The following is a 27983-nucleotide window of genomic DNA, read 5'->3' as shown; positions in this document are numbered from 1 at the left end:
TGTCATCCCCCCCTCCCCCCCCCCCCCCACAGTAGGTTTGGTTGGGTGTGCTGCTCCCTGCACTCCATGTATTGAGCTCCATTCCCATGTCATCCTCCCCTGTGATCCATCTAGAGAGGGTTGGGGCGGTTGTCAGCTGTGCAGCGTCATGACGAAGAATTCACCTGCGTGGCAGAGCTGGAAATCCAGTTTCCTGATTGCCTGGGGGGTAACGGATATTCATTTCGGAGGTTTGTTTCAAAACATTTCATTTCCCCGACCGCACCGCTGACACTTCGTCTTTCAATGAGCGCATACTTCACTCTGAGATGTCAATAGAGCTCCACAAACAGAGGAGGTCACCTGCCCGGTCTTGTATTGTGAGTCGGCCACACCAAGCCATTGTCTGCATGCCGCTGGAACATTCCACCTGCTGCGGAGGTATGTGCTCTTCGGGGTAGAGGTGTGTGCTCCTCGGGGTGAAGGTGTGTGCTCCTCGGGGTGAAGGTGTGTGCTCCTCGGGGTGAAGGTGTGTGCTCTTCGGGGTGAAGGTGTGTGCTCTTCGGTGTGAAGGTGTGTACTCTTCGGGGTGAAGGTATGTGCTCCTCGGGGTGAAGGTTTGTGCTCCTCGGGGTGAAGGTATGTGCTCTTCGGGGTAGAGGTGTGTGCTCTTCGGGGTGAAGGTGTGTGCTCTTCGGGGTAGAGGTGTGTGCTCCTCGGGGTGAAGGTATGTGCTCCTCGGGGTGAAGGTTTGTGCTCCTTGGGGTGAAGGTATGTGCTCTTCGGGGTAGAGGTGTGTGCTCCTCGGGGTGAAGGTATGTGCTCTTCGGGGTAGAGGTGTGTGCTCCTCGGGGTGAAGGTGTGTGCTCTTCGGGGTGAAGGTGTGTGCCCCTCGGGGTGAAGGTGTGTGCCCCTCGGGGTGAAGGTGTGTGCCCCTCGGGGTGAAGGTGTGTGCCCCTCGGGGTGAAGGTGTGTGCCCCTCGGGGTGAAGGTGTGTGCCCCTCGGGGTGAAGGTGTGTGCCCCTCGGGGTGAAGGTGTGTGCCCCTCGGGGTGAAGGTGTGTGCTCCTCGGGGTGAAGGTGTGTGCTCTTCGGGGTGAAGGTGTGTGCTCTTCGGGGTGAAGGTGTGTGCTCCTCGGGGTGAAGGTGTGTGCTCCTCGGGGTGAAGGTGTGTGCTCTTCGGGGTGAAGGTGTGTGCTCTTCGGTGTGAAGGTGTGTACTCTTCGGGGTGAAGGTATGTGCTCCTCGGGGTGAAGGTTTGTGCTCCTCGGGGTGAAGGTATGTGCTCTTCGGGGTAGAGGTGTGTGCTCCTCGGGGTGAAGGTGTGTGCTCTTCGGGGTGAAGGTGTGTGCTCTTCGGGGTGAAGGTGTGTGCTCTTCGGGGTGAAGGTGTGTGCTCTTCGGGGTGAAGGTGTGTGCTCTTCGGGGTGAAGGTGTGTGCTCTTCGGGGTGAAGGTGTGTGCTCTTCGGGGTAGAGGTGTGTGCTTTTCGGGGTAGAGGTGTGTGCTTTTCGGGGTGAAGGTGTGTGCTCTTCGGGGTGAAGGTGTGTGCTCCTCGGGGTGAAGGTGTGTGCCCCTCGGGGTGAAGGTGTGTGCCCCTCGGGGTGAAGGTGTGTGCCCCTCGGGGTGAAGGTGTGTGCCCCTCGGGGTGAAGGTGTGTGCCCCTCGGGGTGAAGGTGTGTGCTCCTCGGGGTGAATGTGTGTGCTCTTCGGGGTGAAGGTGTGTGCTTTTCGGGGTGAAGGTGTGTGCTCTTCGGGGTGAAGGTATGTGCTCCTCGGGGTGAAGGTATGTGCTCCTCGGGGTGAAGGTATGTGCTCTTCGGGGTAGAGGTGTGTGCTCCTCGGGGTGAAGGTGTGTGCTCCTCGGGGTGAAGGTATGTGCTCTTCGGGGTAGAGGTGTGTGCTCCTCGGGGTGAAGGTGTGTGCTCCTCGGGGTGAAGGTGTGTGCTCCTCGGGGTGAAGGTGTGTGCTCCTCGGGGTAGAGGTGTGTGCTCTTCGGGGTGAAGGTGTGTGCTCCTCGGGGTGAAGGTGTGTGCTCCTCGGGGTGAAGGTGTGTGCTCTTCGGGGTGAAGGTGTGTGCTCTTCGGGGTGAGGGTGTCTCGCCCTTTTGTAACGCAGTGTTAGCACTGCGGCGAGATGGAGCCCTTGTGACGCTCATTGCCTGTCCTGCAACTTCTCGGTTACCCCGGGTGTCAGCCCGAACTCCCTTTTTTTGGTGTATTCGGCTTCATGATTCCCGAATAATGGTTTCCTTAAAGCCCAACTCCGGGCCGGATCACCATCACAGGTCTCCAGCGGGCTCACCCACCCGTTCCTCAGGTGGACCTCGCTCTCCTGCAGGAATACTTCTGTGTCCGGAAATCGTTGAGTTCATATGCTGGAGGACGTCCAACTCCGACTGTAAGCTCTGCGGGTTACATCTTCGCCTCCCCTCTCCTCCAGACCATTCATAAAACAGAGCCTGGGGCCGAGTGTTGGCGACTTCCAGCAAGCTAGCATTCAACTTTACCCAGTGAGGGCCAACTTGAAACTTCTAGAAGGAATCATGGCCGGCCCCAGACACTGCCAAAGGGCCACACAATAGCAGCACATTTTCACACCTCCGTCAGTGGACACAATAATAACCCTCAGAATTGGTGTCAGTGAATGCAGTAATAACCCCCACCATTGGAGTTAGTGGATACAATAATAATCCCCAGCACTAGTGTCAGTGAACACAATAGTAGCCTCCAGCACTTGTGTCAGTAGATGTAATAATAACCCCCAGCATTGGCGTCAGTAGATGTAATAATAACCCCCAGCATTGGCGTCAGTAGATGCAAAAAAAACTTTGAGCATTGGCATCAGTGAGTGCAATAATAATCCCCAGCACTGGTGTCAGTGGATACAATAATAACCCCCAGCACTGGTGTCAGTGGATACAATAATAACCCCCAGCATTGGTGTCAGTAGATGTAATAATAACCCCCAGCATTGGCGTCAGTAGATGCAAAAAAAACTTCGAGCATTGGCATCAGTGAGTGCAATAATAACCCCCAGCACTGGTGTCAGTGAATACAATAATAACCCCCAGCACTGGTGTCGGTAGATGCAATAATAACCCCCAGCATTGGAGTCAGTGGACACAATAATAACCCCCAGCATTGGCGTCAGTAGATGCAAAAAAAACTTCGAGCATTGGCATCAGTGAGTGCAATAATAACCCCCAGCACTGGTGTCAGTAGATGCAATAACCCCCAGCATTGGAGTCAGTGGATACAATAATAATCCCCAGCACTAGTGTCAGTGAACACAATAGTAGCCTCCAGCACTTGTGTCAGTAGATGTAATAATAACCCCCAGCATTGGCGTCAGTAGATGCAAAAAAAACTTTGAGCATTGGCATCAGTGAGTGCAATAATAACCCCCAGCACTGGGTCACTGGATACAATAATAACCCCCAGCACTGGTGTCGGTAGATGCAATCATAACCACCAGCATTGGAGTCGGTGGATACAATAATAACCCCCAGCACTGGTGTCAGTGGATACAATAATAACCCCCAGCACTGGTGTCAGTGGATACCATAATAACCCCCAGCACTGGTGTCGGTAGATGCAATAATAACCCCCAGCACTGGTGTCGGTAGATGCAATAATAACCCCCAGCATTGGAGTTAGTGGACACAATAATAACCCCCAGCACTGGTGTCAGTGGATACAATAATAACCCCCAGCACTGGTGTCGGTAGATGCAATAATAACCCCCAGCATTGGAGTCAGTGGTTACAATAATAACCCCCAGCATTGGAGTCAGTGGATACAATAATAACCCCCAGCATAGATGTCAGTAGACACAATAATAACCCCCAGCACTGGTGTCAGTAGATGTAATAATAATCCCCAGCATTGGAGTCAGTAGATGCAATTATAACCTCAAACATTGGTGTCAGTGGATTCAATAATCCTCAGCATAGATGTCAGTAGACACAGTAATAACCCCCTGAATTGGTGTCAGTAGACACAGTAATAACCCCCTGAATTGGTGTCAGTAGACACAGTAATAACCCCCTGCATTGGTGTCAGTAGACACAGTAATAACCCCCCGCATTGGTGTCAGTAGACACAGTAATAACCCCCCGCATTGGTGTCAGTAAACACAGTAATAACCCCCCGCATTGGTGTCAGTAGACACAGTAATAACCCCCCGCATTGGTGTCAGTAGACACAGTAATAACCCCCAGCATTGGTGTCAGTAGACACAGTAATAACCCCCTGCATTGGTGTCAGTAGACACAGTAATAACCCCCCGCATTGGTGTCAGTAAACACAGTAATAACCCCCAGCATTGGTGTCAGTAGACACAGTAATAACCCCCAGCATTGGTGTCAATGGATTCAATAATAACTCCAAGCACTGGTGTCAGTAGATACAATAATAGCCTCCACCATTGGTGTCACTGAGTGCATAATAACCCCCAGCATTGATGTCAGTGAGCGCAATAAAAGCCACAAACATTGGTGTCAGTACTATTAAGCCCTCCCCTTCCACTTTTTCACTGGCAGTAAAATTTACCCCCCCCCCCGGCCTTCATTGGTGGTCATGGCAGTGAAAGTGTTCTCATCCGCGTAGGTAAGTACACCAGGGACAGGGGGTGGGATGATGTATGGTATTCAGCTTCCGAAGGTTTGCCAAAAGGTGACCCTTTAGGTATCTTAATGTTATCCATGTGACTCTTCACAACTTAGTGGACTCAGCTAGAAGTAACTGTCACTTTTTTTGGAAATGAGTAGCCGTATCCTCATGTGTTCACTTTGTGGTTTTTGTAATTCTCTGAATAGGACACTGTTGATTGGTTGGTGTAAAGGGTCATCTTTTTGTCCAGTCGGTACCCCCCCTCTGAGTACTCGGCACCTCTGTTCATTCTTCTATATTTGTGTCTTTGCAGTTTGTCGGGACTTTGCAGTTTTGGAGGACGGGGCCTTGGCGCACTGCCTGCAGGAACAGGAAAGTAAGTGCCGCCATTGCACACAATGCTAGCCATCATTGCTCCATTGGGGTCATCAACATTTCCCATCATTTTAAGGGGCCAATAAAAATGGTTTGGTGTCGCCACCATTTGAGTATTTTTGGCAAACCAGGAAACGGGTCGTGTCTGCGGGTCGGGCAGATGCCTGGTCTTCATGGGAAGAAGACGTCTTGCACCCTTTCTTGCGTCTTCCTCAGTAAACCACCATTGGCACCAAATGTTTGCTGTGACCTCTCTATGTATTCGTTGTATCGCGTTCGTCCCATTCTGGGCTGTCCTTGTAGTTATGATGGTTCTCATCCCTTCTATGGGTATGATAGTCGTACAGATCTACCAGCAGGGGGTGCAGAATTGTAAGGCTTCCCCCTTTACCACATAGGGGGGGGGGGGGCACAACTGGACAGAATTCATTTCCACCTTTTTTTCTTGACATCTACTTGTTGATAATTAGAACCGTCTATCTGACGCTGTACATTCTATTCCACGCAGTCGAGCAGCATTATGCCTCCAACGTCCGCAAGAATAAGCTGGTCCAGAAGGACATCCGTATAGCCAAGAAACTCCAGGATGAAGAAGACCAGCAGAGCAAAGTCTTCAGCCTGGAGCAGCAGAAACAAATGTGAGTGTGCGATCTGTGTCCACCATCGTCTGCCTGGGACGCTGTTTGGGGGGCAAACTGTAGAAAGTAGCAGAGAAGACCCTTCATGATCCCTGGAGAGTCTCCAGTGGTGGCATCGTAGGGTGAGGGGGCCATACCTGCAGGCTTGTCAGTAGACACAATAATAACCCCCAGCACTGGTGTCAGTAGATGTAATAATAACCCCCAGCATTGGAGTCAGTAGATGCAATTATAACCTCAAACATTGGTGTCAGTGGATTCAATAATCCTCAGCATAGATGTCAGTAGACACAGTAATAACCCCCTGAATTGGTGTCAGTAGACACAGTAATAACCCCCTGCAGTGGTGTCAGTAGACACAGTAATAACCCCCCGCATTGGTGTCAGTAAACACAGTAATAACCCCCCGCATTGGTGTCAGTAAACACAGTAATAACCCCCAGCATTGGTGTCAGTAGACACAGTAATAACCCCCAGCATTGGTGTCAGTAGACACAGTAATAACCCCCAGCATTGGTGTCAGTAGACACAGTAATAACCCCCTGCATTGGTGTCAGTAGACACAGTAATAACCCCCCGCATTGGTGTCAGTAAACACAGTAATAACCCCCAGCATTGGTGTCAGTAGACACAGTAATAACCCCCCGCATTGGTGTCAGTAGACACAGTAATAACCCCCCGCATTGGTGTCAGTAGACACAGTAATAACCCCCAGCATTGGTGTCAGTAGACACAGTAATAACCCCCAGCATTGGTGTCAGTAGACACAGTAATAACCCCCTGCATTGGTGTCAGTAGACACAGTAATAACCCCCCGCATTGGTGTCAGTAAACACAGTAATAACCCCCAGCATTGGTGTCAGTAAACACAGTAATAACCCCCCGCATTGGTGTCAGTAAACACAGTAATAACCCCCAGCATTGGTGTCAGTAGACACAGTAATAACCCCCAGCATTGGTGTCAATGGATTCTGGAGTAACCTGACTATGTATAGGGGTGCTAGGGGTGTACACAGGCTGCCGGATACCACCTGAGCCCTGTCTAGACTGCACTCGATGTGGGAGCCATAGTGGCCCTTCCACCCACCTTCATGGGTTGGGTCAATGTACATGACAAGCATTGCACATGACGTGTACATCCGTGTTTGGCGGCTTTGCCATGTCCAGAGGAAATCATCTCTATGGGTTCTTCTCAGCTGATTTCTGCCGGGCAAAATAGTCACACGCCAATGTACATTGTGGGGCAGCAGGTGAGACATTCATTCCTCAGTTCTTATAGACTTCCACCAATCAGCCATAACATCCCAACCACTCACCTAATACTGAGCAGGTCCCCCCTTCCTGACCCATCGAGGCACGGACACCACTACACATCTGAGGTACACTGTGGTATGTTGTACCAAGACATCAGTAGCAGATCCTTTAAGTCCTGTAAGTTGGGAGGTGGGGCCTCCACTTGTTTTTCCAGCACATCCCACAGTTACTCAATTGGATAGAGATCTGGAGAATTTGGAGGCCAAGTCAACAACTCAACCTTGTTGTCCTTCTCAAACCATTCTTGAATTCCTCAGATGAGGCCACCTTCTTCCATGGCTCCGTGGTCCAGTTCTGATGCTCACATACCCATTGTAGGCACTTTTGACTGTACACGGGTCAGCATGGACACACTGACCAGTGTGCAGCTACACAGACAAACTGCGATTGGACTACACACAGACCAGCCTTCCATCCCCACTTCCATCAATGAGCTTTCCCTCCCCACTTCCATCAATGAGCTTTCCCTCCCCACTTCCATCAATGAGCTTTCCCTCCCCACTTCCATCAATGAGCTTTCCCTCCCCACTTCCATCAATGAGCTTTCCCTCCCCTCTTACATCAATGAGCTTTCCCTCCCCTCTTACATCAATGAGCTTTCCCTCCCCTCTTACATCAATGAGCTTTCCCTCCCCTCTTACATCAATGAGCTTTCCCTCCCCTCTTACATCAATGAGCTTTCCCTCCCCTCTTACATCAATGAGCCTTCCCTCCCCACCTCCATCAATGAGCCTTCCCTCCCCACCTCCATCAATGAGCCTTCCCTCCCCACCTCCATCAATGAGCCTTCCCTCCCCACCTCCATCAGTGAGCCTTCCCTCCCCACCTCCATCAGTGAGCCTTCCCTCCCCACCTCCATCAATGAGCCTTCCCTCCCCACCTCCATCAATGAGCCTTCCCTCCCCACCTCCATCAATGAGCCTTCCCTCCCCACCTCCATCAATGAGCCTTCCCTCCCCACCTCCATCAATGAGCCTTCCCTCCCCACTTCCATCAATGATCCTTCTCTTCCCACCTCCATCAATGATCCTTCTTTCCCATAAATGAGCTTTCCCTCCCCACCACCATGAATGAGCTTTCCCTCCCCACCACCATGAATGAGCTTTCCCTCTCCACCACCATGAATGAGCCTTCCCTCCTCACCTCCATGAATGAGCCTTCCCTCCCCACCTCCATGAATGAGCCTTCCCTCCCCACCTTCATCAATGAGCCTTCCCTTCCCTCATACCTCCGTCCATGAGCCCCCTCCCCCCCCAACCTCCATCAATATGCCTTCCCTCCCCGCCTCCATCAGTGAGCCTTCCCTCCCCGCCTCCATCAGTGAGCCTTCCCTCCCCGCCTCCATCAGTGAGCCTTCCCTCCCCGCCTCCATCAGTGAGCCTTCCCTCCCCGCCTCCATCAGTGAGCCTTCCCTCCCCGCCTCCATCAGTGAGCCTTCCCTCCCCGCCTCCATCAGTGAGCCTTCCCTCCCCGCCTCCATCAGTGAGCCTTCCCTCCCCGCCTCCATCAGTGAGCCTTCCCTCCCCGCCTCCATCAGTGAGCCTTCCCTCCCCGCCTCCATCAGTGAGCCTTCCCTCCCCGCCTCCATCAGTGAGCCTTCCCTCCCCGCCTCCATCAGTGAGCCTTCCCTCCCCGCCTCCATCAGTGAGCCTTCCCTCCCCGCCTCCATCAGTGAGCCTTCCCTCCCCGCCTCCATCAGTGAGCCTTCCCTCCCCGCCTCCATCAGTGAGCCTTCCCTCCCCGCCTCCATCAATGAGCTTTCCCTCCCCTCTTACATCAATGAGCCTTCCCTCCCCACCTCCATCAATGAGCCTTCCCTCCCCACTTCCATCAATGATCCTTCTCTTCCCACCTCCATCAATGATCCTTCTTTCCCATAAATGAGCTTTCCCTCCCCACCACCATGAATGAGCTTTCCCTCCCCACCACCATGAATGAGCCTTCCCTCCCCACCTCCATCAATGAGCCTTCCCTCCCCACCTCCATCAGTGAGCCTTCCCTCCCCACCTCCATCAGTGAGCCTTCCCTCCCCACCTCCATCAGTGAGCCTTCCCTCCCCACCTCCATCAGTGAGCCTTCCCTCCCCACCTCCATCAGTGAGCCTTCCCTCCCCACCTCCATCAATGAGCCTTCCCTCCCCACCTCCATCAATGAGCCTTCCCTCCCCACCACCATGAATGAGCTTTCCCTCCTCACCTCCATGAATGAGCCTTCCCTCCCCACCTCCATGAATGAGCCTTCCCTCCCCACCTTCATCAATGAGCCTTCCCTTCCCTCATACCTCCGTCCATGAGCCCCCTCCCCCCCCAACCTCCATCAATATGCCTTCCCTCCCCGCCTCCATCAGTGAGCCTTCCCTCCTCGCCTCCATCAGTGAGCCTTCCCTCCTCGCCTCCATCAGTGAGCCTTCCCTCCTCGCCTCCATCAGTGAGCTTTCCCTCCCCTCTTACATCAATGAGCCTTCCCTCCCCTCTTACATCAATGAGCCTTCCCTCCCCACCTCCATCAGTGAGCCTTCCCTCCCCACCTCCATCAGTGAGCCTTCCCTCCCCACCTCCATCAGTGAGCCTTCCCTCCCCACCTCCATCAGTGAGCCTTCCCTCCCCACCTCCATCAGTGAGCCTTCCCTCCCCACCTCCATCAGTGAGCCTTCCCTCCCCACCTCCATCAGTGAGCCTTCCCTCCCCACCTCCATCAGTGAGCCTTCCCTCCCCACCTCCATCAGTGAGCCTTCCCTCCCCACCTCCATCAGTGAGCCTTCCCTCCCCACCTCCATCAGTGAGCCTTCCCTCCCCACCTCCATCAATGAGCCTTCCCTCCCCACCTCCATCAATGAGCCTTCCCTCCCCACCTCCATCAATGAGCCTTCCCTCCCCACCTCCATCAATGAGCCTTCCCTCCCCACTTCCATCAATGATCCTTCTCTTCCCACCTCCATCAATGATCCTTCTTTCCCATAAATGAGCTTTCCCTCCCCACCACCATGAATGAGCTTTCCCTCCCCACCACCATGAATGAGCTTTCCCTCCCCACCACCATGAATGAGCTTTCCCTCCCCACCACCATGAATGAGCTTTCCCTCTCCACCACCATGAATGAGCCTTCCCTCCTCACCTCCATGAATGAGCCTTCCCTCCCCACCTCCATCAGTGAGCCTTCCCTCCCCACCTCCATCAGTGAGCCTTCCCTCCCCACCTCCATCAGTGAGCCTTCCCTCCCCACCTCCATCAGTGAGCCTTCCCTCCCCACCTCCATCAGTGAGCCTTCCCTCCCCACCTCCATCAATGAGCACCCCCCACTTCCATCAATGAGCCTTGGGAACATACCACAAGAGCTGCAGTTTTGGAGTTGCCCTGACCCAGTTGTCTAGACTTTACAATTTGGTCCTTGTCAAAGTCCCTCCAATCATTACGCTTGTCCATATTTCTGTTTTCAACACCTCAACTTCAGGGACAACATGTTCACTTGCTGCCTCATATATCCCGCCCACCTTCAGGTGTCATTGAACTAAAGATAATCCATGTTATTCACTTGACCTGTTAGTGGTCAGAATGGCCGATCGGTGTAGCTGACCTCAACATAGGCCAGGAAGACCCGGTGAAGTGTGAAGAAGCTCCTGTCCTCCACCTAAAAGTGCCGCCATTTAATGTGGACCTGAGCTAAACGATCGTAGACCTGCTACGGGGAACATCTAGAAATGTCGATTTATGTAAGCAGTACCTTAAAAAAACAACCTTTTAGTCTTGAATTCCTTCCTAAAAATGGCAGTACACTTCCTGTGCCATGGCACCCCTGGTCCTTGAGCCTGATAGCTGTATATCTGCAGTGTGACATCTCTGACTGTTAGTCTCACGGGATTTGGGGTGAGATTTGGTGATGTCACTACTGTTCTGCTTGCTGGAGAGGAAGCTGTACTGGAGGACCTGCAGTGGATGAATCTCTCTGCTTCATCTCTTCTGTTGATCTGGGCTTCCCCCACCTCTTCTGCTGCTTTTCATATCCCCCACCCACCATCCGTTTACCAGTTATTGGGTGGGGGGCAGCTCTGACATTGGGATGCAGAGCCCTGCCCTCTACCAAGATGGCCACCTCCACACACAGCCTAGTATAAGGCATGGTTAGTCAGAAAAGGGGAAGCATTTACCCACGGAGAGCCCAGAGGAAATACTAGTGGCAAGTCCTTTGTCCTCCACTGGTATTTTTTTTTGGCGTAGCTTCCAGAGTTGGGGTCTCCTTTAAAGATGTTAGTGTATTGGGTATAATATGTGGTGTCGTGGCTCGTGTTCTATTGATGCCATGTCTGGTGTTCCCATGGTGTCGTGGCTGCTGTTCTGATGGTGTCATGCCTGGTGTTCTGATGGTGTCGTGGCTGGTGTTCCGATGGTGTCGTGCCTGGTGTTCCGATGGTGTCGTGCCTGGTGTTCCGATGGTGTCGTGCCTGGTGTTCCCATGGTGTCGTGCCTGGTGTTCCCATGGTGTCGTGCCTGGTGTTCCCATGGTGTCGTGCTTGGTGTTCCCATGGTGTCGTGCCTGGTGTTCCCATGGTGTCGTGGCTGGTGTTCCCATGGTGTCGTGGCTGGTGTTCCCATGGTGTCGTGGCTGGTGTTCCCATGGTGTCGTGGCTGGTGTTCCCATGGTGTCGTGGCTGGTGTTCCCATGGTGTCGTGGCTGGTGTTCCCATGGTGTCGTGGCTGGTGTTCCCATGGGGTCGTGCCTGGTGTTCCGATGGTGTCGTGCCTGGTGTTCCCATGGTGTCGTGCCTGGTGTTCCCATGGTGTCGTGGCTGGTGTTCCCATGGTGTCGTGGCTGGTGTTCCCATGGTGTCGTGGCTGGTGTTCCCATGGTGTCGTGGCTGGTGTTCCCATGGTGTCGTGGCTGGTGTTCCCATGGTGTCGTGGCTGGTGTTCCCATGGTGTCGTGGCTGGTGTTCCCATGGTGTCGTGGCTGGTGTTCCCATGGTGTCGTGCCTGGTGTTCCCATGGTGTCGTGCCTGGTGTTCCCATGGTGTCGTGCCTGGTGTTCCCATGGTGTCGTGCCTGGTGTTCCCATGGGGTCGTGCCTGGTGTTCCGATGGGGTCGTGGCTGGTGTTCCCATGGTGTCACGCCTAGTATTCTTATGATGTCATGGCTGTTCTGTTGTTCTGATGGTGTCATGCCTGTTGTTCTGATGGTGTCATGCCTGTTGTTCTGATGGTGTCATGCCTGGTGTTCTGATGATGTCATGCCTGGTGTTCTGATGATGTCATGCCTGGTGTTCTGATGATGTCATGCCTGGTGTTCTGATGGTGTCTTGCCTGGTGTTCTGATGATGTCATGCCTGGTGTTCTGATGATGTCATGCCTGGTGTTCTGATGATGTCATATGTCCACAGCGAGGAATTAGACTCGGAGTACGCCCGAGCCATACAGGAGGAGCTGCAGAGGAAAGCACAGGAGTGCCTTCAGCGGGAGGAGGAAGACAAGGTAAGGTCACCGAGATCGAATATTTCCTCTGTGAAGCGTTAATGATCGCCTGCACATGTACTGAGTGTAAAGCGGAACTCCGGGCAAAGCCGCTCTGTGATCTCTAATGACATCATGAACCTCAAACCGTGTATCTACATCAGACAGCAGAGCTCAGGGAGAAGCGCAGGGACCAGTGAGATGTGCTGCAGTACAAAGAGCCATGCTGATAGGAGGAGAGAGGAGAGTGACAGATGATTGTACTGCTTCTCCTTTCACTATCCAGTTTTTGGGCGGAGACCCGTAAGTGAAAGTGTAACTGCAGCGGAGACAGATCCAGCCCTCCTTTTCCTGCTGGGCAGGGTTGTGCTCAGAGGCAAAGTCTTGTAAATCTCCCTCCTTGTGCAGGGGGACTGGTCTTGTCTCCGCCCCTTCCTGTAGGTTTATGTAGTAGGTGGGGCCTGATGGGCCCCTCCCACAGCTCTGCTCTCTGCATGGGTTATGTACATCCCAGTGAAGATGTCACTGCTACCTTTTACAAGGTAATATCTGGGTTTGTAAAGGCATTTGGTGCTCGCAGAGTGGATTTATTTTTGATTTAAATGAGTTTTTTTTTTTTTTTGTGCTCGGAGTTCATCTTTATGATCCACCCAGAGACCCCAGAAACCCGGAGACCCCCGCAGACGAGGTGACTGCAGAAATGGAGGCCGTGCTGACAGTGAACGCCTAGCTCTCCCCGGACGTTCTCTTGGCACCAGACGTCTCCTGTCAGGCTCAGGCACATTCTGCTGTCGGGGTGCCAGATCCCGCTGCCTGCACAGACACATCCTGGGGGGGGCGGTATTCCACCGCTGCACCCAACCCAGCAAAGATTTCACAATGCTGCTCTTCTGGAGTTCTGAGGGTTTATGGGCGGTAAAAATTTTGGGATCTGACCTCCCAGGAGATAGAAAAAAAGAATACATTCCTGACATCCAGCCGCAACGTTTAGACTTTTTTGCCCTATAGCAATATTATTTGAAAGATGCCGGCTGGGGGTGGGGGGGAGGGGGGTGGTTGCAGGGTGGGGGGGGGGGGGGGCGGGGGGAACCACCCATTATAAAGTGTTTGCTGATGTCAGAACTATTGGCTTTCTGAACTGGGGATATGAAAAGTAGTGATGTCATCAGAGGGCTCCGCCTCCTGAGAATGCCATTACACTGACGAGGTCTAGAAGGTTGGGTGGAGTCACTGGAAGCAGCACCATCGCTGTCTCCTACTTATCCCATCCTGGGGGGGGCTACTGACAGCTCCCATCCTGGGGGGGCTACTGACAGCTCCCATCCTAGGGGGGCTACTGACGGCTCCCATCCTAGGGGGGCTACTGACAGCTCCCATCCTAGGGGGGCTACTGACAGCTCCCATCCTAGGGGGGCTACTGACAGCTCCCATCCTAGGGGGGCTACTGACAGCTACCATCCTGGGGGGGCTACTGACGGCTCCCATCCTAGGGAGGCCACTGACAGCTCCCATCCTAGGGGGGCTACTGACAGCTCCCATCCTAGGGGGGCTACTGACAGCTCCCATCCTAGGGGGGCTACTGACAGCTCCCATCCTAGGGGGGCTACTGACAGCTCCCATCCTAGGGGGGCTACTGACAGCTCCCATCCTGGGGGGGCTACTGACGGCTACCATCCTGGGGGGGCTACTGACGGCTCCCATCCTAGGGGGGCTACTGATGGCTCCCATCCTGGGGGGGCTACTGACGGCTCCCATCCTAGGGAGGCCACTGACGGCTCCCATCCTAGGGGGGCCACTGACAGCTCCCGCTCTAGGGAGGCCACTGACAGCTCCCGCTCTAGGGGGGCTACTGACAGCTCCCATCCTAGGGGGGCTACTGACAGCTCCCATCCTAGGGGGGCCACTGACAGCTCCCATCCTAGGGGGGCCACTGACAGCAACCATCCTAGGGGGGCCACTGACAGCAACCATCCTAGGGGGGCCACTGACAGCAACCATCCTAGGGGGGCCACTGACAGCAACCATCCTAGGGGGGCCACTGACAGCAACCATCCTATGGGGGCATTGACAGCTCCCATCCTAGGGGGGCCACTGACAGCAACCATCCTATGGGGGCATTGACAGCTCCCATCCTAGGGGGGCTACTGACAGCTCCCGCTGTAGGGAAAGGGGGGGAGGGCTGCTGACTGGTCCCAGTCTAAGGGGGAGCTGCTGGTGGGTCCCAGTCTACAGATGATGGGTGGTCTTCCCCTCCTGGGCTGCGGTGGGCCACCACTACACACGTCCCTCTGCGTAGATTTATCACGATTCCATGAAATGTTTCTCTATATTGGATGTAAAGCCATAATTTTGGATGTAATTTTACAATTTTCAGCAGAACAGGAAGAGGCGGGAAATATGCCATTGGGGACACCTGTTTCAGTGATGTCATATATTGGAGAGGGCTTTGAGTGGGTGTGTCTTCCTGTAAACTGATGGGGGGGGGGGTGGAATTTAGGTGGTATCACAGGAAGCAGAGCCTGGGGTGGTGGTCCACAAAACAGGAAGTGGGCGGGGCAGTGACACGATTTCTGCATATCTGGGGGCTTTGAATGGTGTTGCCGCTCTCCTTATACCGTACATCAGGAGTGGGCGGAGCACAAGTCGGAACGCATTACGTTTTCAAGGTTTTGAAAGTCGGGTTTTTGGGGTATTTAGCGATGGAGCCGGAGTTGCCCTTTAATGTTGGCGTCAGATGCAATGTCTCGGCCTGGATAACCTCCCCCACGCTCTTCATTCTCTGTACTCGCTCTTCCGAGCCGCACATTTCCCAACGCTTTTCCTAATTTAGCGCTCCGTCTGCTCTCGGAGGACGGATGGGTCCTGTCAGTGCGTGGGCGTCCGTTTACGGAGCAGGTCAAGGAGAGGCTGAGTCACTCTGCAGTTCTGGAAATGCCACCCAATCCTGAGATCGGCGTGTTTACCTGCAAATGCTGGCGGCTGATATTCTGCTGATCGCCAACGGAAACGCTGTCGGGCCCATTAGAGCTCCCATTTAGAGTGGTGGCCCCCAGGTGCTGAGTGGTAGCGCTGGCCTCACGGGAAAGGGAGCCGCCCAACACAGGAGGCTTTCAGTATGCAAATCTTGAATTTTGGAAAAATCAGCAGGTTGGCGATCAGAAATTTTGGGGCCCCTTACACAGCCTTAGGCCTTGGCCCCTTCAGGCCTGACCACCAACATATCCTGGGGCCCGCCCACTGACCTTTCCTCCGAATCTGCCCACTGGCCATCCTACCAAGTCCCATCCCATGTCCTTCTCTTCCCGTTTCATCCCCCCTGTTCCATGTTCTCCTTTTCCAGTCTCATCTCCCCCATCCCGTGTCCTCCCCCATCCCATGTCCCCCTCCTCCTCCAGTCTCATCTCCTCCATCCCACATCCTCTTCTTCCAGTCCCATCTCCTCCTCCTCCATCCCATGTCCTCCTCCAGTCCCATCTCTTCCTCCTCCTCCTCCAGTCCCATCTCTTCCTCCTCCTCCTCCAGTCCCATCTCTTCCTCCTCCTCCTCCAGTCCCATCTCTTCCTCCTCCTCCTCCAGTCCCATCTCTTCCTCCTCCTCCTCCAGTCCCATCTCTTCCTCCTCCTCCTCCAGTCCCATCTCTTCCTCTTCCTCCTCCAGTCCCATCTCTTCCTCCTCCAACTCCAGTCCCATCTCCTCCTTCCCACATCCTCCTCCACCTGCAGTCCAATCTCCATCCTATGTCTTCCTCCTGCAAGTAACATCTCCTCCATCCTATGTCCTCCTCTTCTATTACCATCCCTCCCCCATCCAATGTCCTCCTCCTCCAGTGTCATCTCCCATCATCCACATCCTCCAAACTGCCTTCATATATCCTCAAGAGTGCCCCCTTACATCTTCCAAAGTGTCCCATAGTACCTGCAGAGTGCCCCCTTACATCCTTCGGAGTGCTTTCTCAGTACTAAGGGGGCACTTTTGAGGATGAAAAGGGACACTCTGGAGGATCTAGGGGGACACTCTGGTGCCACTAACTTAGTACTGCCAGAGTGCCTCCTTAGATCCTTCAGAGTGTGCCCTTGCAACCACCTGCAGAGTACCACCTCACAACCTCCCCCAGAGTGCCCTAATACCCCTCCACAGTGCCCACTTACATCCTCCCCTAGAGTGTCCCCTCACAATCTCCCCCAGAGTACCACCTCACAACCTCCCCCAGGGTGCCCTAATACCCCTCCACAGTGCCCCCTTACATCCTCCCCCAGAGTGTCCCCTCACAATCTCCCCCAGAGTACAACCTCCCCCAGAGTGCCCTAATGCCCCTCCACAGTGCCCCCTTACATACTCCCCCAGAGTGTCCCCTCACAATCTCCCCCAGAGTACAACCTCCCCCAGAGTGCCCTAATGCCCCTCCACAGTGCCCCCTTACAACCTCCCCCAGAGTACCACCTCACAACCTCCCCCAGAGTGCCCTAATACCCCTCCACAGTGCCCCCTTACATCCTCCTCCACAGTGCCCCCTTACATCCTCCTCCACAGTGCCCCCTTACATCCTCCACAGTGCCCTCTTACATCCTCCACAGTGCCCCCTTACATCCTCCTCCACAGTGCCCCCTTACATCCTCCTCCACAGTGCCCCCTTACATCCTCCTCCAGAGTGCCCCCAGCCACCGGGCCTGCCACCACACTGCCCTGATATCAATGCATGTATAAAGTACCAGGCCCTTCACAGCGCACTCAGACCGTGGAATAGTCCGCCTCTCTGAGGGTCTGCCACCAAGCTTGACACCGAGCCTGCCACTGAGCCTGACACCAAGCTTGACACCGAGCCGACTATTCTGACAGGGAGAGCGTTTCAGAGCCCTTGTAGGACTGCTAAGTCAGGAATGCGATGCAACATTTTGGAACCTCACAAGACCCCTTTCTTAGGCATGTGGCACAACATTTTGGAGCCTTGGAAGACCCTTCGACAGGCATGTGATTTCAGAGCCTTGTAGGACTGCTAAGTCAGCCATATAATGCAATATTTCAGAGCCTCCCACAACCCCTTTATTAGGCAAGTGATGCAACATTTTGGAGCCTCGCAGGACCCCTTTCTTAAGCATGAGATGCAGGCTTTCGGAACCTCTCAGGACCCCATTCTTAGCCATGTGGTGCCACATTTCAGAACCTTGTAGGACTGCTAAGTCAGCCATGAGATGAAATGTTTTGGGGCCTCACAGGACCAGTTTGTCAGGCATGTGATGCAGCATTTCAAAGCCTCGCAGGACTCCTTCTGTAGGCATGTGTTGCAAATTTCAGAGCCTTGGAAGACCCATCATGAGGCATGTGATTCAGCATTTCAGAACCTCTCAGGACCCCTTTCTTAGGCATGTGATTCAGCATTTCAGAACCTCTCAGGACCCCTTTCTTAGGCATGTGATTCAGCATTTCAGAACCTCTCAGGACCCCTTTCTTAGGCATGTGATGCAGCATTTCAGACTACTAAGCCAGCCATGTGATGCGGAATTTCGGGGCCTCAGAGGACCTCTTCTTTAGGCCTGTAATGCAGTGTTTCAGGAACTTGTGGGACCATTACACCAGGCATGTGATTGAAGCATTTCGGAGCCTCGTTTGGGGTCACATACCTGATGAAGGGCCCCTGCAGTCCTCAGCAATGTTGCATTGATGGTGATCACTTTAATAAAGGACCGGACTGTGTCTACAGATCGCAGTGTGCTGGTGACACCATCTCTTCTCCTTGTTCTTGGAGACTCCAGCCTAGCGGGGGACTTCCAGTGTCAGTGATCCCCTCAGTCCTCAGCACAGCGCCGGTTCCCCTGTGTTTTGTAGAAGAGGTATTTCGATATCCTGTTCTCACTTTCCTTCCTCGGTCCTCTCAGCGTGAACTGACTCCGGGACCTTTTATCACAACTCTCAGAGAAATCCTTTATTTCTCTTCCATTTCCTGCCATTGTTTTGGCGTTTTTACTTTCCTGGTGCCGGATGATCGAATTATGTTTATTACTTTATTTGGGACAAAGTCAGATATTTGTGGACTTTTTATGTGACGAACTGCTGAAAATAACCGCTTTGGATGTTTTCAAATTCTCCAAATTATGAAAAAAAAATCACGCTGGGTGTAATGTGGCTGCAAGTCATGCTGGGAATGTTTGTTCCTACAGATCACATGTTATTTCTCTTTATATCTCTACATGGGCAGGATTGGGGGGGGGAGGGGGGGAACTCTAGGGTTGCCCCAATGGATGCTGGGGGTTCCTGAATGGCCATCTGATGGTGTCTGCATAGTTCCAGGACCAATGCAAAGCCAGTTTTTCCCACTGACCCCCCCAATGTAAGGGACATTCTTCCCACTGACCTCCAATGTAAGGGACATTCTTCCCACTGACCCCCAATGTAAGGGACATTCTTCCCACTGACCCCCAATGTAAGGGACATTCTTCCCACTGACCCCCAATGTAAGGGACATTCTTCCCACTGACCCCCAATGTAAGGGACATTCTTCCCACTGATCACCAATGTAAGGGACATTCTTCCCACTGACCCCCAATGTAAGGGACATTCTTCCCACTGACCCCCAATGTAAGGGACATTCTACCCACTGACCCCCAATGTAAGGGACATTCTTCTCACTGACCCCCAATGTAAGGGACATTCTTCCCACTGACCCCCAATGTAAGGGACATTCTCCCCACTGACCCCCAATGTAAGGGACATTCTTCCCACTGACCCCCAATGTAAGGGACGTTCTTCCCACTGACCCCCAATGTAAGGGACGTTCTTCCCACTGACCCCCAATGTAAGGGACGTTCTTCCCACTGACCCCCAATGTAAGGGACGTTCTTCCCACTGACCCCCAATGTAAGGGACGTTCTTCCCACTGACCCCCAATGTAAGGGACGTTCTTCCCACTGACCCCCAATGTAAGGGACGTTCTTCCCACTGACCCCCAATGTAAGGGGCGTTCTTCCCACTGACCCCCAATGTAAGGGACGTTCTTCCCACTGACCCCCAATGTAAGGGACATTCTTCCCACTGACCACCAATGTAAGGGACATTCTTTCCACTGACAAGGAGAGAGAGCAGAGCTGTGGGAGGGGCCCATCAGGCTCCACCCACTACAGAAAACTACAGGAGGGGGCAGAGACCAGACCAGTCACCCTGCACAAGGAGAGGGAGCAGTCTGGCAGGCATCACTGAGCTTCTGGACAGTCTGAGGTGCAACCTGGTGGCGTCGGATGGACTGAAACATGACATCCCAGAGGGGTTCTATTGGATTTAGGTCCGGCGAACGTGGGGGCCATTCAGTGGTATCAGTTCCTTCATCCTCCAGGAACTGCCGGCATACTCTCCCCACATGAGACCGGGCATTGTCGTATACCAGGAGGAACCCGGGACCCACTGAGGATTTATTAAGACTAACAATACAAACATAAACACAGTGCACCAAACCCCAAGCTAACACAAATACATACAACAAGGTGAAACAAACCCAAACCTAAACTGATACAGATACCCAGGTACATACACATGTAGAGCACAACGTAGTCAGGCAGGCCGGGTCAATAACTATCGGGCAGGTAGGTACAGGAGGAGCAGGCAGAGAGAATGGTCGGGGTCACAAGCCAGGGATCAAAACAGGAGAAGTCAGCAGAGGTCAGGATCAGGCAGGGTCGGCAACAAGTCAGGCAGGAACAGGAACGCAGGTAGCAAGATACAGGGCCCAGGAAAAACACACACCAAGGCACAGGCTGCAGGTCTGGCCATCACTTAAATACACCTGCAATCAGCTTTCAGGTGTTTGGCTGACTGCAGGGTTGAGTCTCTGATTGCTGGGAGCACCCGCTGGCCAGCCCTGGTACTGCAGCCCACAAGGCAGGTGAGTCCCACCATTACTGTCAAGTCCATTCCTGAAACTGGGGTTCAATGGCAAATGCCAATCCAGCTCTATGGTGCTGGGCAGTGAGCACAGGGCCCGCTAGAGGTCGTTGGGCCCTCATGGGTGTCAGGTCACCCTCATGAAGTCTGTTTCTGATTGTTTGGTCAGAGACATTCACACCAGTGGCCTGCTGGAGGTCATTTTGTAGGGCTCTGGCTGGGCTCCTCCTGTTCCTCCTTGTACAAAGGAGCAGATACCGGTCCTGCTGATGGGTGAAGGACCTTCTACAGCCCTGTCCAGCCCTCCTAGAGGAACTGCCTGTCTCCTGGAATCTCCTCCGTGCTCTCGTCTCCCGGAATCTCCTCCGTGCTCTCGTCTCCCGGAATCTCCTCCGTGCTCTCGTCTCCCGGAATCTCCTCCGTGCTCTGGTCTCCCGGAATCTCCTCCGTGCTCTGGTCTCCCGGAATCTCCTCCGTGCTCTGGTCTCCCGGAATCTCCTCCGTGCTCTCGTCTCCCGGAATCTCCTCCGTGCTCTCGTCTCCCGGAATCTCCTCCGTGCTCTCGTCTCCCGGAATCTCCTCCGTGCGCTCGTCTCCCGGAATCTCCTCCGTGCTCTCGTCTCCCGGAATCTCCTCCGTGCTCTCGTCTCCCGGAATCTCCTCCGTGCTCTCGTCTCCCGGAATCTCCTCCGCGCTCTCGTCTCCCGGAACCTCCTCCGTGCTCTTGAGACTGTGCTGGGAGACACAGCAAACCTTCTGGCAATGGCAGGCATTGATGTGCCATCCTGGAGGAGATGGATTGCCTGTACAACCTCTGTAGGGTCCAGGTATGGCCTCATCCTACCAGTAGTGACACTGACCCGAGCCAAATGCAAAACGAGTGAAAAACAGGAAAGATGAGGAAGGGAAAAAAATGTCAGTGGCCTCCACCTGTAAACCCATTCCTGTTTTGGGGGTTGTCTCATTGTTGCCCATCTAGTGCACCTGTTGTTAATTTCATGAACACCAAAGCAGCTGAAACTCATTACCATCCCCCTCTCCGACTTACCTGACCAGATCCATATTCCAGGAGGTCCATTGACTTGATACGACTCGGATTACAAAGTCTGCCTTCATTTTTTTGAACAGTTTAGATACCAAACATGCCAAGGCTTAAAACTGTGAAATCACCAAAAAACGGCGCTTTCTAATCCTCTACAGGTCATACGGTTAGAGGGAACCGAAAATTATGGCTCCAGAATACGTCATGTGCGGTGCAACTGATATGTACATATATGTGCTCGCCCCATGATGCACTTTCCATACATACAGTGAAGGAAATGTGTATTTGCTCCCCGGCTGATGCTGAATGTTTGCCCCTCACACAGAAATGATCGGTCTAACAATGGAATGTTCGTCCCTCACACAGAAATGATCGGTCTAACAATGGAATGTTCTCCCCTCACACAGAAATGATCGGTCTAACAATGGAATGTTCGGTGTAACACTGAGAGACAGAATACAACAACAAATTCAGCAGAAATACGTCTAACAAATGATGACGGATCTGCATGTTCATGAGGGAAAGAAGGATTTGATCCCCTATCATTCAGCAGGATTTCTGGCTCCCAGGTGTCTCTCATACAGGTAACAAGCTGAGATTAGAAGCAGTCTCTTAAAGGGAGTGCTGCTAATCTCATTGTGTTACCTGTATAAAAGACACCTGTCCACAGGAGCCATCAAACCATCAGACCGATCGTTTCTGTGTGAGGGGCGAACATTCCATTGTTAGACCGATCGTTTCTGTGTGAGGGGCGAACATTCCATTGTTAGACCGATCATTTCTGTGTGAGGGGCGAACATTCAGCATCAGCAGGGGAGCAAATACACATTTCCTGCACTGTATATATATATATATATATAAAATTAGTTTTTTTACTTTTTTTTCACTTTGTAAATTTTCATTGCTATCACAGGGGAACCAATGAGCCCGCTATGTGATGACATGGGCAAGTGACAGGTTCTCTTTATGGGGACATTGGGGGGTCGATTCGAGATCCCCATAAAAGTGATGATTTTTGAGAGCCCCTTAAAAGTCATTGGATGGCTTTGGAGCCGCCCAGATCACGCCAGCAGCTCTGAACTTGTCTAGCCGTTGGTCCGCCATGCCGCATTATCCCTGGCAGACAAGGGGTTACATAGGTGCTCATAGTACAGAGTTTTGGTTGGTTGTACAGAGATTGTATGATTGTAACATGTATGCTGATCCTTGAATCTCCCATTAACGGAGAGGACGGTGCAAACAACATACAGTGGGGCAAAAAAGTATTTATTCCCCACCAATTGTACAAGTTCTCCCACTTACAGAGATGAGAGAGGCCTGTAATTGGCATCATAGGGAGACCTCAACTATGAGAGACAAAATGAGAAAACAAATCCAGACAATCTCATTGGCTGATCTGGAAAGAATTGATTTGCAAATTATGGTGGAAAATAAGTATTTGGTGAATATGAAAAGTTCATGTCAATACTTTGTTATATATCCTTTGTTGGCAATGACAGAGGTCAGACGTTTCCTGGAAGTCCTCACAAGGTTGGCACACACTGTTGCTGGTATGTTGGCCCATCCTCCATGCAGATCTCCTCCTCCATGCAGATCTCCTCTAGAGCAGTGATGGTTTGGGGCTGTCGCTGGGCAACACGGACTTTCAACTCCCTCCAAAGGTTTTCTATGGGGTTGAGATCTGGAGACTGGCTAGGCCACTCCAGGACCTTGAAATCCTTCTTACGAAGCCACTCCTTCGTTGCCCGGGCGGTATGTTTGGGGTCATTGTCATGTTGGAAGACCCAGCCACGTTTCATCTTCAATGCCCTTGCTGATGGAAGGAGGTTTGCACTCAAAATCTCACGATACATGGCCCCATTCATTCTGTCCTGTACATGGATCAGTCGTCCTGGTCCCTTCGTGGAGAAACAGCCCCAAAGCATGATGTTGCCACCCCCATGCTTCACAGTAGGTATGGTGTTCTTTGGATGCAACTCAGCATTCTCTCTCCTCCAAACACGACGAGTTGTGTTTCTACCAAACAGTTCTATTTTGGTTTCATCTGACCATATGACATTCTCCCAATCCTCTTCTGGATCATCCAAATGCTCTCTAGCAAACCTCAGACGGGCCCCGGACATGTACTGGCTTAAGCAGGGGGCCACGTCTGGCACTGCGGGATCTGAGTCCCTGGCGGCGTAGTGTGTTACTGATGGTAGCCTTTGTTACGTTGGTCCCAGCTCTCTGCAGGTCATTCACTAGGTCCCCCCGTGTGGTCCTGGGATTTTTGCTCACCGTTCTTGTGATCATTTTGACCCCACGGGGTGAGATCTTGCGTGGAGCCCCAGATGGAGGGAGATTATCAGTGGTCTTGTATGTCTTCCATTTTCTAATTATTGCTCCCACAGTTGATTTGTTCACACCAAGCTGCTTGCCTATTGCAGATTCAGTCTTCCCAGCCTGGTGCAGGTCTACAATTTTGTTTCTGGTGTCCTTCGACAGCTCTTTGATCTTCACCATAGTGGAGTTTGGAGTGTGACTGTTTGAGGTTGTGGACAGGTGTCTTTTATACTGATAACAAGTTCAAACAGGTGCCATTGATACAGGTAATGAGTGCAGGACAGAGGAGCCTCTTAAAAAGAAGGTCCAGGTCTGTGAGAGCCAGAAATCTTGCTTGTTTGTAGGTGACCAAATACTTATTTTCCACCATAATTTGCAAATAAATTCTTTCCAGATCAGCCAATGAGATTGTCTGGATTTGTTTTCTCATTTTGTCTCTCATAGTTGAGGTCTCCCTATGATGCCAATTACAGGCCTCTCTAATCTTTGTAAGTGGGAGAACTTGTACCATTGGTGGGGACTAAATACTTTTTTGCCCCACTGTACCTGATTGATCCTCTATATCTGCCCGGAGTTCCCCTTGAAGTATCAGTTGTATGAGGCCCTCTTAGTGTGGTGCTGTGCTGCCACCTAGCGGATCTCCCCGAGACTGCAGGAACAGGGGACTATGGACGGGATTCCCCTTCTCTGCCCCATTCGGGGGATCCTGGCGGGTGCGGGGAGTCAGTGTTTCTCTTCCCAGATAACCGACCACAACATAAAATATTCCACACCACGAGGAAGATTATTTTGTGAATTCGTTCTCCCGCCTCAGTCCGGGGATCGCTCATCAGTCACATGACTCCCCGACGTCGGGGTCACCTCAGTCCGGGGATCGCTCATCAGTCACATGACTCCCCGACGTCGGGGTCACCTCAGTCCCGGGATCGCTCATCGGTCACATGACTCCCAGACGTTGGGGTCACCTCAGTCCGGGGATCGCTCATCAGTCACATGACTCCCCGACGTCGGGGTCACCTCAGTCCCGGGATCGCTCATCAGTCACATGACTCCCAGACGTTGGGGTCACCTCAGTCCCGGGATCGCTCATCGATCACATGACTCCCAGACATTGGGGGTCACCTCAGTCCGGGGATCGCTCATCGGTCACATGACTCCCAGACGTTGGGGTCACCTCAGTCCGGGGATCGCTCATCGATCACATGACTCCCCGACGTCGGGGTCACCTCAGTCCGGGGATCGCTCATCGGTCACATGACTCCCAGACGTTGGGGTCACCTCAGTCCGGGGATCGCTCATCGATCACATGACTCCCAGACATTGGGGGTCACCTCAGTCCGGGGATCGCTCATCGGTCACATGACTCCCAGACGTTGGGGTCACCTCAGTCCGGGGATCGCTCATCGATCACATGACTCCCAGACATTGGGGGTCACCTCAGTCCGGGGATCGCTCATCAGTCACATGACTCCCCGACGTTGGGGTCACCTCAGTCCCGGGATCGCTCATCGATCACATGACTCCCAGACATTGGGGGTCACCTCAGTCCGGGGATCGCTCATCAGTCACATGACTCCCCGACGTCGGGGTCACCTCAGTCCGGGGATCGCTCATCAGTCACATGACTCCCCGACGTCGGGGTCACCTCAGTCCGGGGATCGCTCATCGGTCACATGACTCCCCGACGTCGGGGTCACCTCAGTCCGGGGATCGCTCATCGATCACATGACTCCCAGACATTGGGGGTCACCTCAGTCCGGGGATCGCTCATCGATCACATGACTCCCAGACATTGGGGGTCACCTCAGTCCGGGGATCGCTCATCGATCACATGACTCCCAGACATTGGGGGTCACCTCAGTCCGGGGATCGCTCATCAGTCACATGACTCCCCGACGTCGGGGTCACCTCAGTCCGGGGATCGCTCATCGGTCACATGACTCCCAGACGTTGGGGTCACCTCAGTCCGGGGATCGCTCATCGATCACATGACTCCCAGACATTGGGGGTCACCTCAGTCCGGGGATCGCTCATCGATCACATGACTCCCAGACATTGGGGGTCACCTCAGTCCGGGGATCGCTCATCAGTCACATGACTCCCCGACGTCGGGGTCACCTCAGTCCGGGGATCGCTCATCGGTCACATGACTCCCAGACGTTGGGGTCACCTCAGTCCGGGGATCGCTCATCGATCACATGACTCCCAGACATTGGGGGTCACCTCAGTCCGGGGATCGCTCATCGATCGCATGACTCCCCGACGTTGGGGTCACCTCAGTCCGGGGATCGCTCATCGATCACATGACTCCCAGACGTTGGGGTCACCTCAGTCCGGGGATCGCTCATCGGTCACATGACTCCCCGACGTTGGGGTCACCTCAGTCCAGGGATCGGTCATCGGTCGCATGACTCCCCGACGTTGGGGTCACCTCAGTCCGGGGATCGCTCATCGGTCACATGACTCCCCGACGTTGGGGTCACCTCAGTCCGGGGATCGCTCATCGGTCACATGACTCCCCGACGTCGGGGACACCTCAGTCCGGGGATCGCTCATCGGTCACATGACTCCCCGACGTCGGGGACACCTCAGTCCGGGGATCGCTCATCGGTCACATGACTCCCCGACGTTGGGGTCACCTCAGTCTGGGGATCGCTACATACAGGGGGACCAAGGCGGGGGGGCTACATTCCTACATACAGTGGGACCAAGGCAGGGGGGCTACATTCCTACATACAGTGGGACCAAGGCGGGGGGGCTACATTCCTACATACAGGGGGACCAAGGCGGGGTGGCTACATTCCTACATACAGGGGGACCAAGGCAGGGGGGCTACATTCCTACATAATGGAGACTAAGGCAGGGTGGCTACATTCCTACATACAGGGGGACCAAGGCATGGGGGCTACATTCTTACATACAGTGGGACAAAGGCAGGGGGGCTACATTCCTACATACAGGGGACCAAGGCAGGGGGGCTACATTCCTACATACAGGGGGACCAAGGCAGGGGGGCTACATTCCTACATACAGGGGACTAAGGCAGGGTGGCTACATTCCTACATACAGGGGGACCAAGGCATGGGGGCTACATTCCTACATACAGAGGGACCAAGGCAGGGGGCTACATTCCTACATACAGGGGGACCAAGGCAGGGGGGCTACATTCCTACATACAGGGGGACCAAGGCAGGGGGGCTACATTCCTACATACAGGGGACTAAGGCAGGGGGGCTACATTCCTACATACAGTGGGACCAAGGCAGGGTGGCTACATTCCTATATACAGGGGGACCAAGGCATGGGGGCTACATTCCTACATACAGGGAGATCAAGGCAGGGAGGCTACATTCCTATATACAGAAGGACCAAGGCAGGGGGGCAACATTCCTACATACAGGGGGACCAAGGCAGGGGGGCTACATTCCTATATACAGTGGGATCAAGGCAGGGTGGCTACATTCCTACATACAGGGGGACCAAGGAAGAGAGGCTACATTCCTATATACAGGGGGACCAAGGCAGGGAGGCTACATTCCTACATACAGGGGGACCAAGGCAGGGAGGCTACATTCCTACATACAGGGGGACCAAGGCAGGGTGTCTACATTCCTATATACAGGGGGACCAAGGCAGAGGGGCTACATTCCTGCATACAGGGGGACCAAGACAGGGAGGCTACGTTCCTACATACAGGGGGATCAAGGCAGGGGGGCTACATTCCTACATACAGGGGGATCAAGGCAGGGGGGCTACATTCCTACATACTTGGGGACCTAGGCAGGGGAGATATATTTCTACATACAGTGGGACCAAGGCAGGGTGGCTACATTCCTACATACAGTGGGACCAAGGCAGGGGGCTACATTACTACATACAGGGGGATCAAGGCAGGGGGGCTACATTCCTACATACTTGGGGACCTAGGCAGGGGGGATACATTTCTACATACAGGGGGACAAAGGCAGGGTGGCTACATTCCTACATAAAGTGGGACCAAGGCAGTTTGGCTACATTCTTACATACAGTGGGAACAAGGCAGGGTGGCTACATTCCTACATACAGTGGGTCCAAAGCAGGTGGGCTACATACCTACATACAGGGGGACCAAAGCAGTTTGACTACATTACTACATAGAGTGGGACCAAGACAGGGTGGCTACATTCTTTTATATTCAGTGGGACCAAGGCAGGGCGTTGCATTCCTACATACAGGCAAACCAAGGCAGGGGGCTACATTCCTACATACAGTGGGACCAAGATAGGATGACTATGCACTGATCTGTGCACACTACAAATCTCATAGTGCATCTTCAGAGTAAGCAAGGTAGGGTGGCTACATTCCTTCATACAGAAGGACCAAGGTAGGGAGGCTACATTCCTACATACAGTGG

At 53.3% G+C, this 27983-nt stretch overlaps 1 protein-coding gene across 2 annotated transcripts in view; it reads left to right on the top strand.

Moving 5' to 3' along the window:
* Positions 1-219: 219 nt before the first annotated feature.
* The window catches only part of LOC149440691 (uncharacterized), a 101527-nt gene continuing 73763 nt past the window's right edge, over positions 220-27983 (top strand). Inside the window, exons 1-4 of one of the 2 annotated variants that reach the window (XM_089658235.1) lie at positions 220-420; positions 4903-4965; positions 5473-5602; positions 12288-12378. In XM_089658235.1, the coding sequence (XP_089514361.1) occupies positions 309-420; positions 4903-4965; positions 5473-5602; positions 12288-12378 (396 nt within the window). In that variant the 5' untranslated portion in view covers positions 220-308. The remainder of the gene's footprint in view (positions 421-4902; positions 4966-5472; positions 5603-12287; positions 12379-27983) is intronic. The other variant, XM_089658237.1, reaches the window with a different exon arrangement.

The sequence above is a fragment of the Staurois parvus genome, unplaced genomic scaffold, assembly GCF_062004578.1.
Source record: "Staurois parvus isolate SC_StPar_1 unplaced genomic scaffold, SC_StPar_1.0 ptg001059l, whole genome shotgun sequence".
Lineage (NCBI taxonomy): Eukaryota > Metazoa > Chordata > Amphibia > Anura > Ranidae > Staurois > Staurois parvus.
The sequence above is the reverse complement of the archived record's forward strand: the minus strand, read 5'-3'. Positions and strand labels throughout refer to the sequence as shown.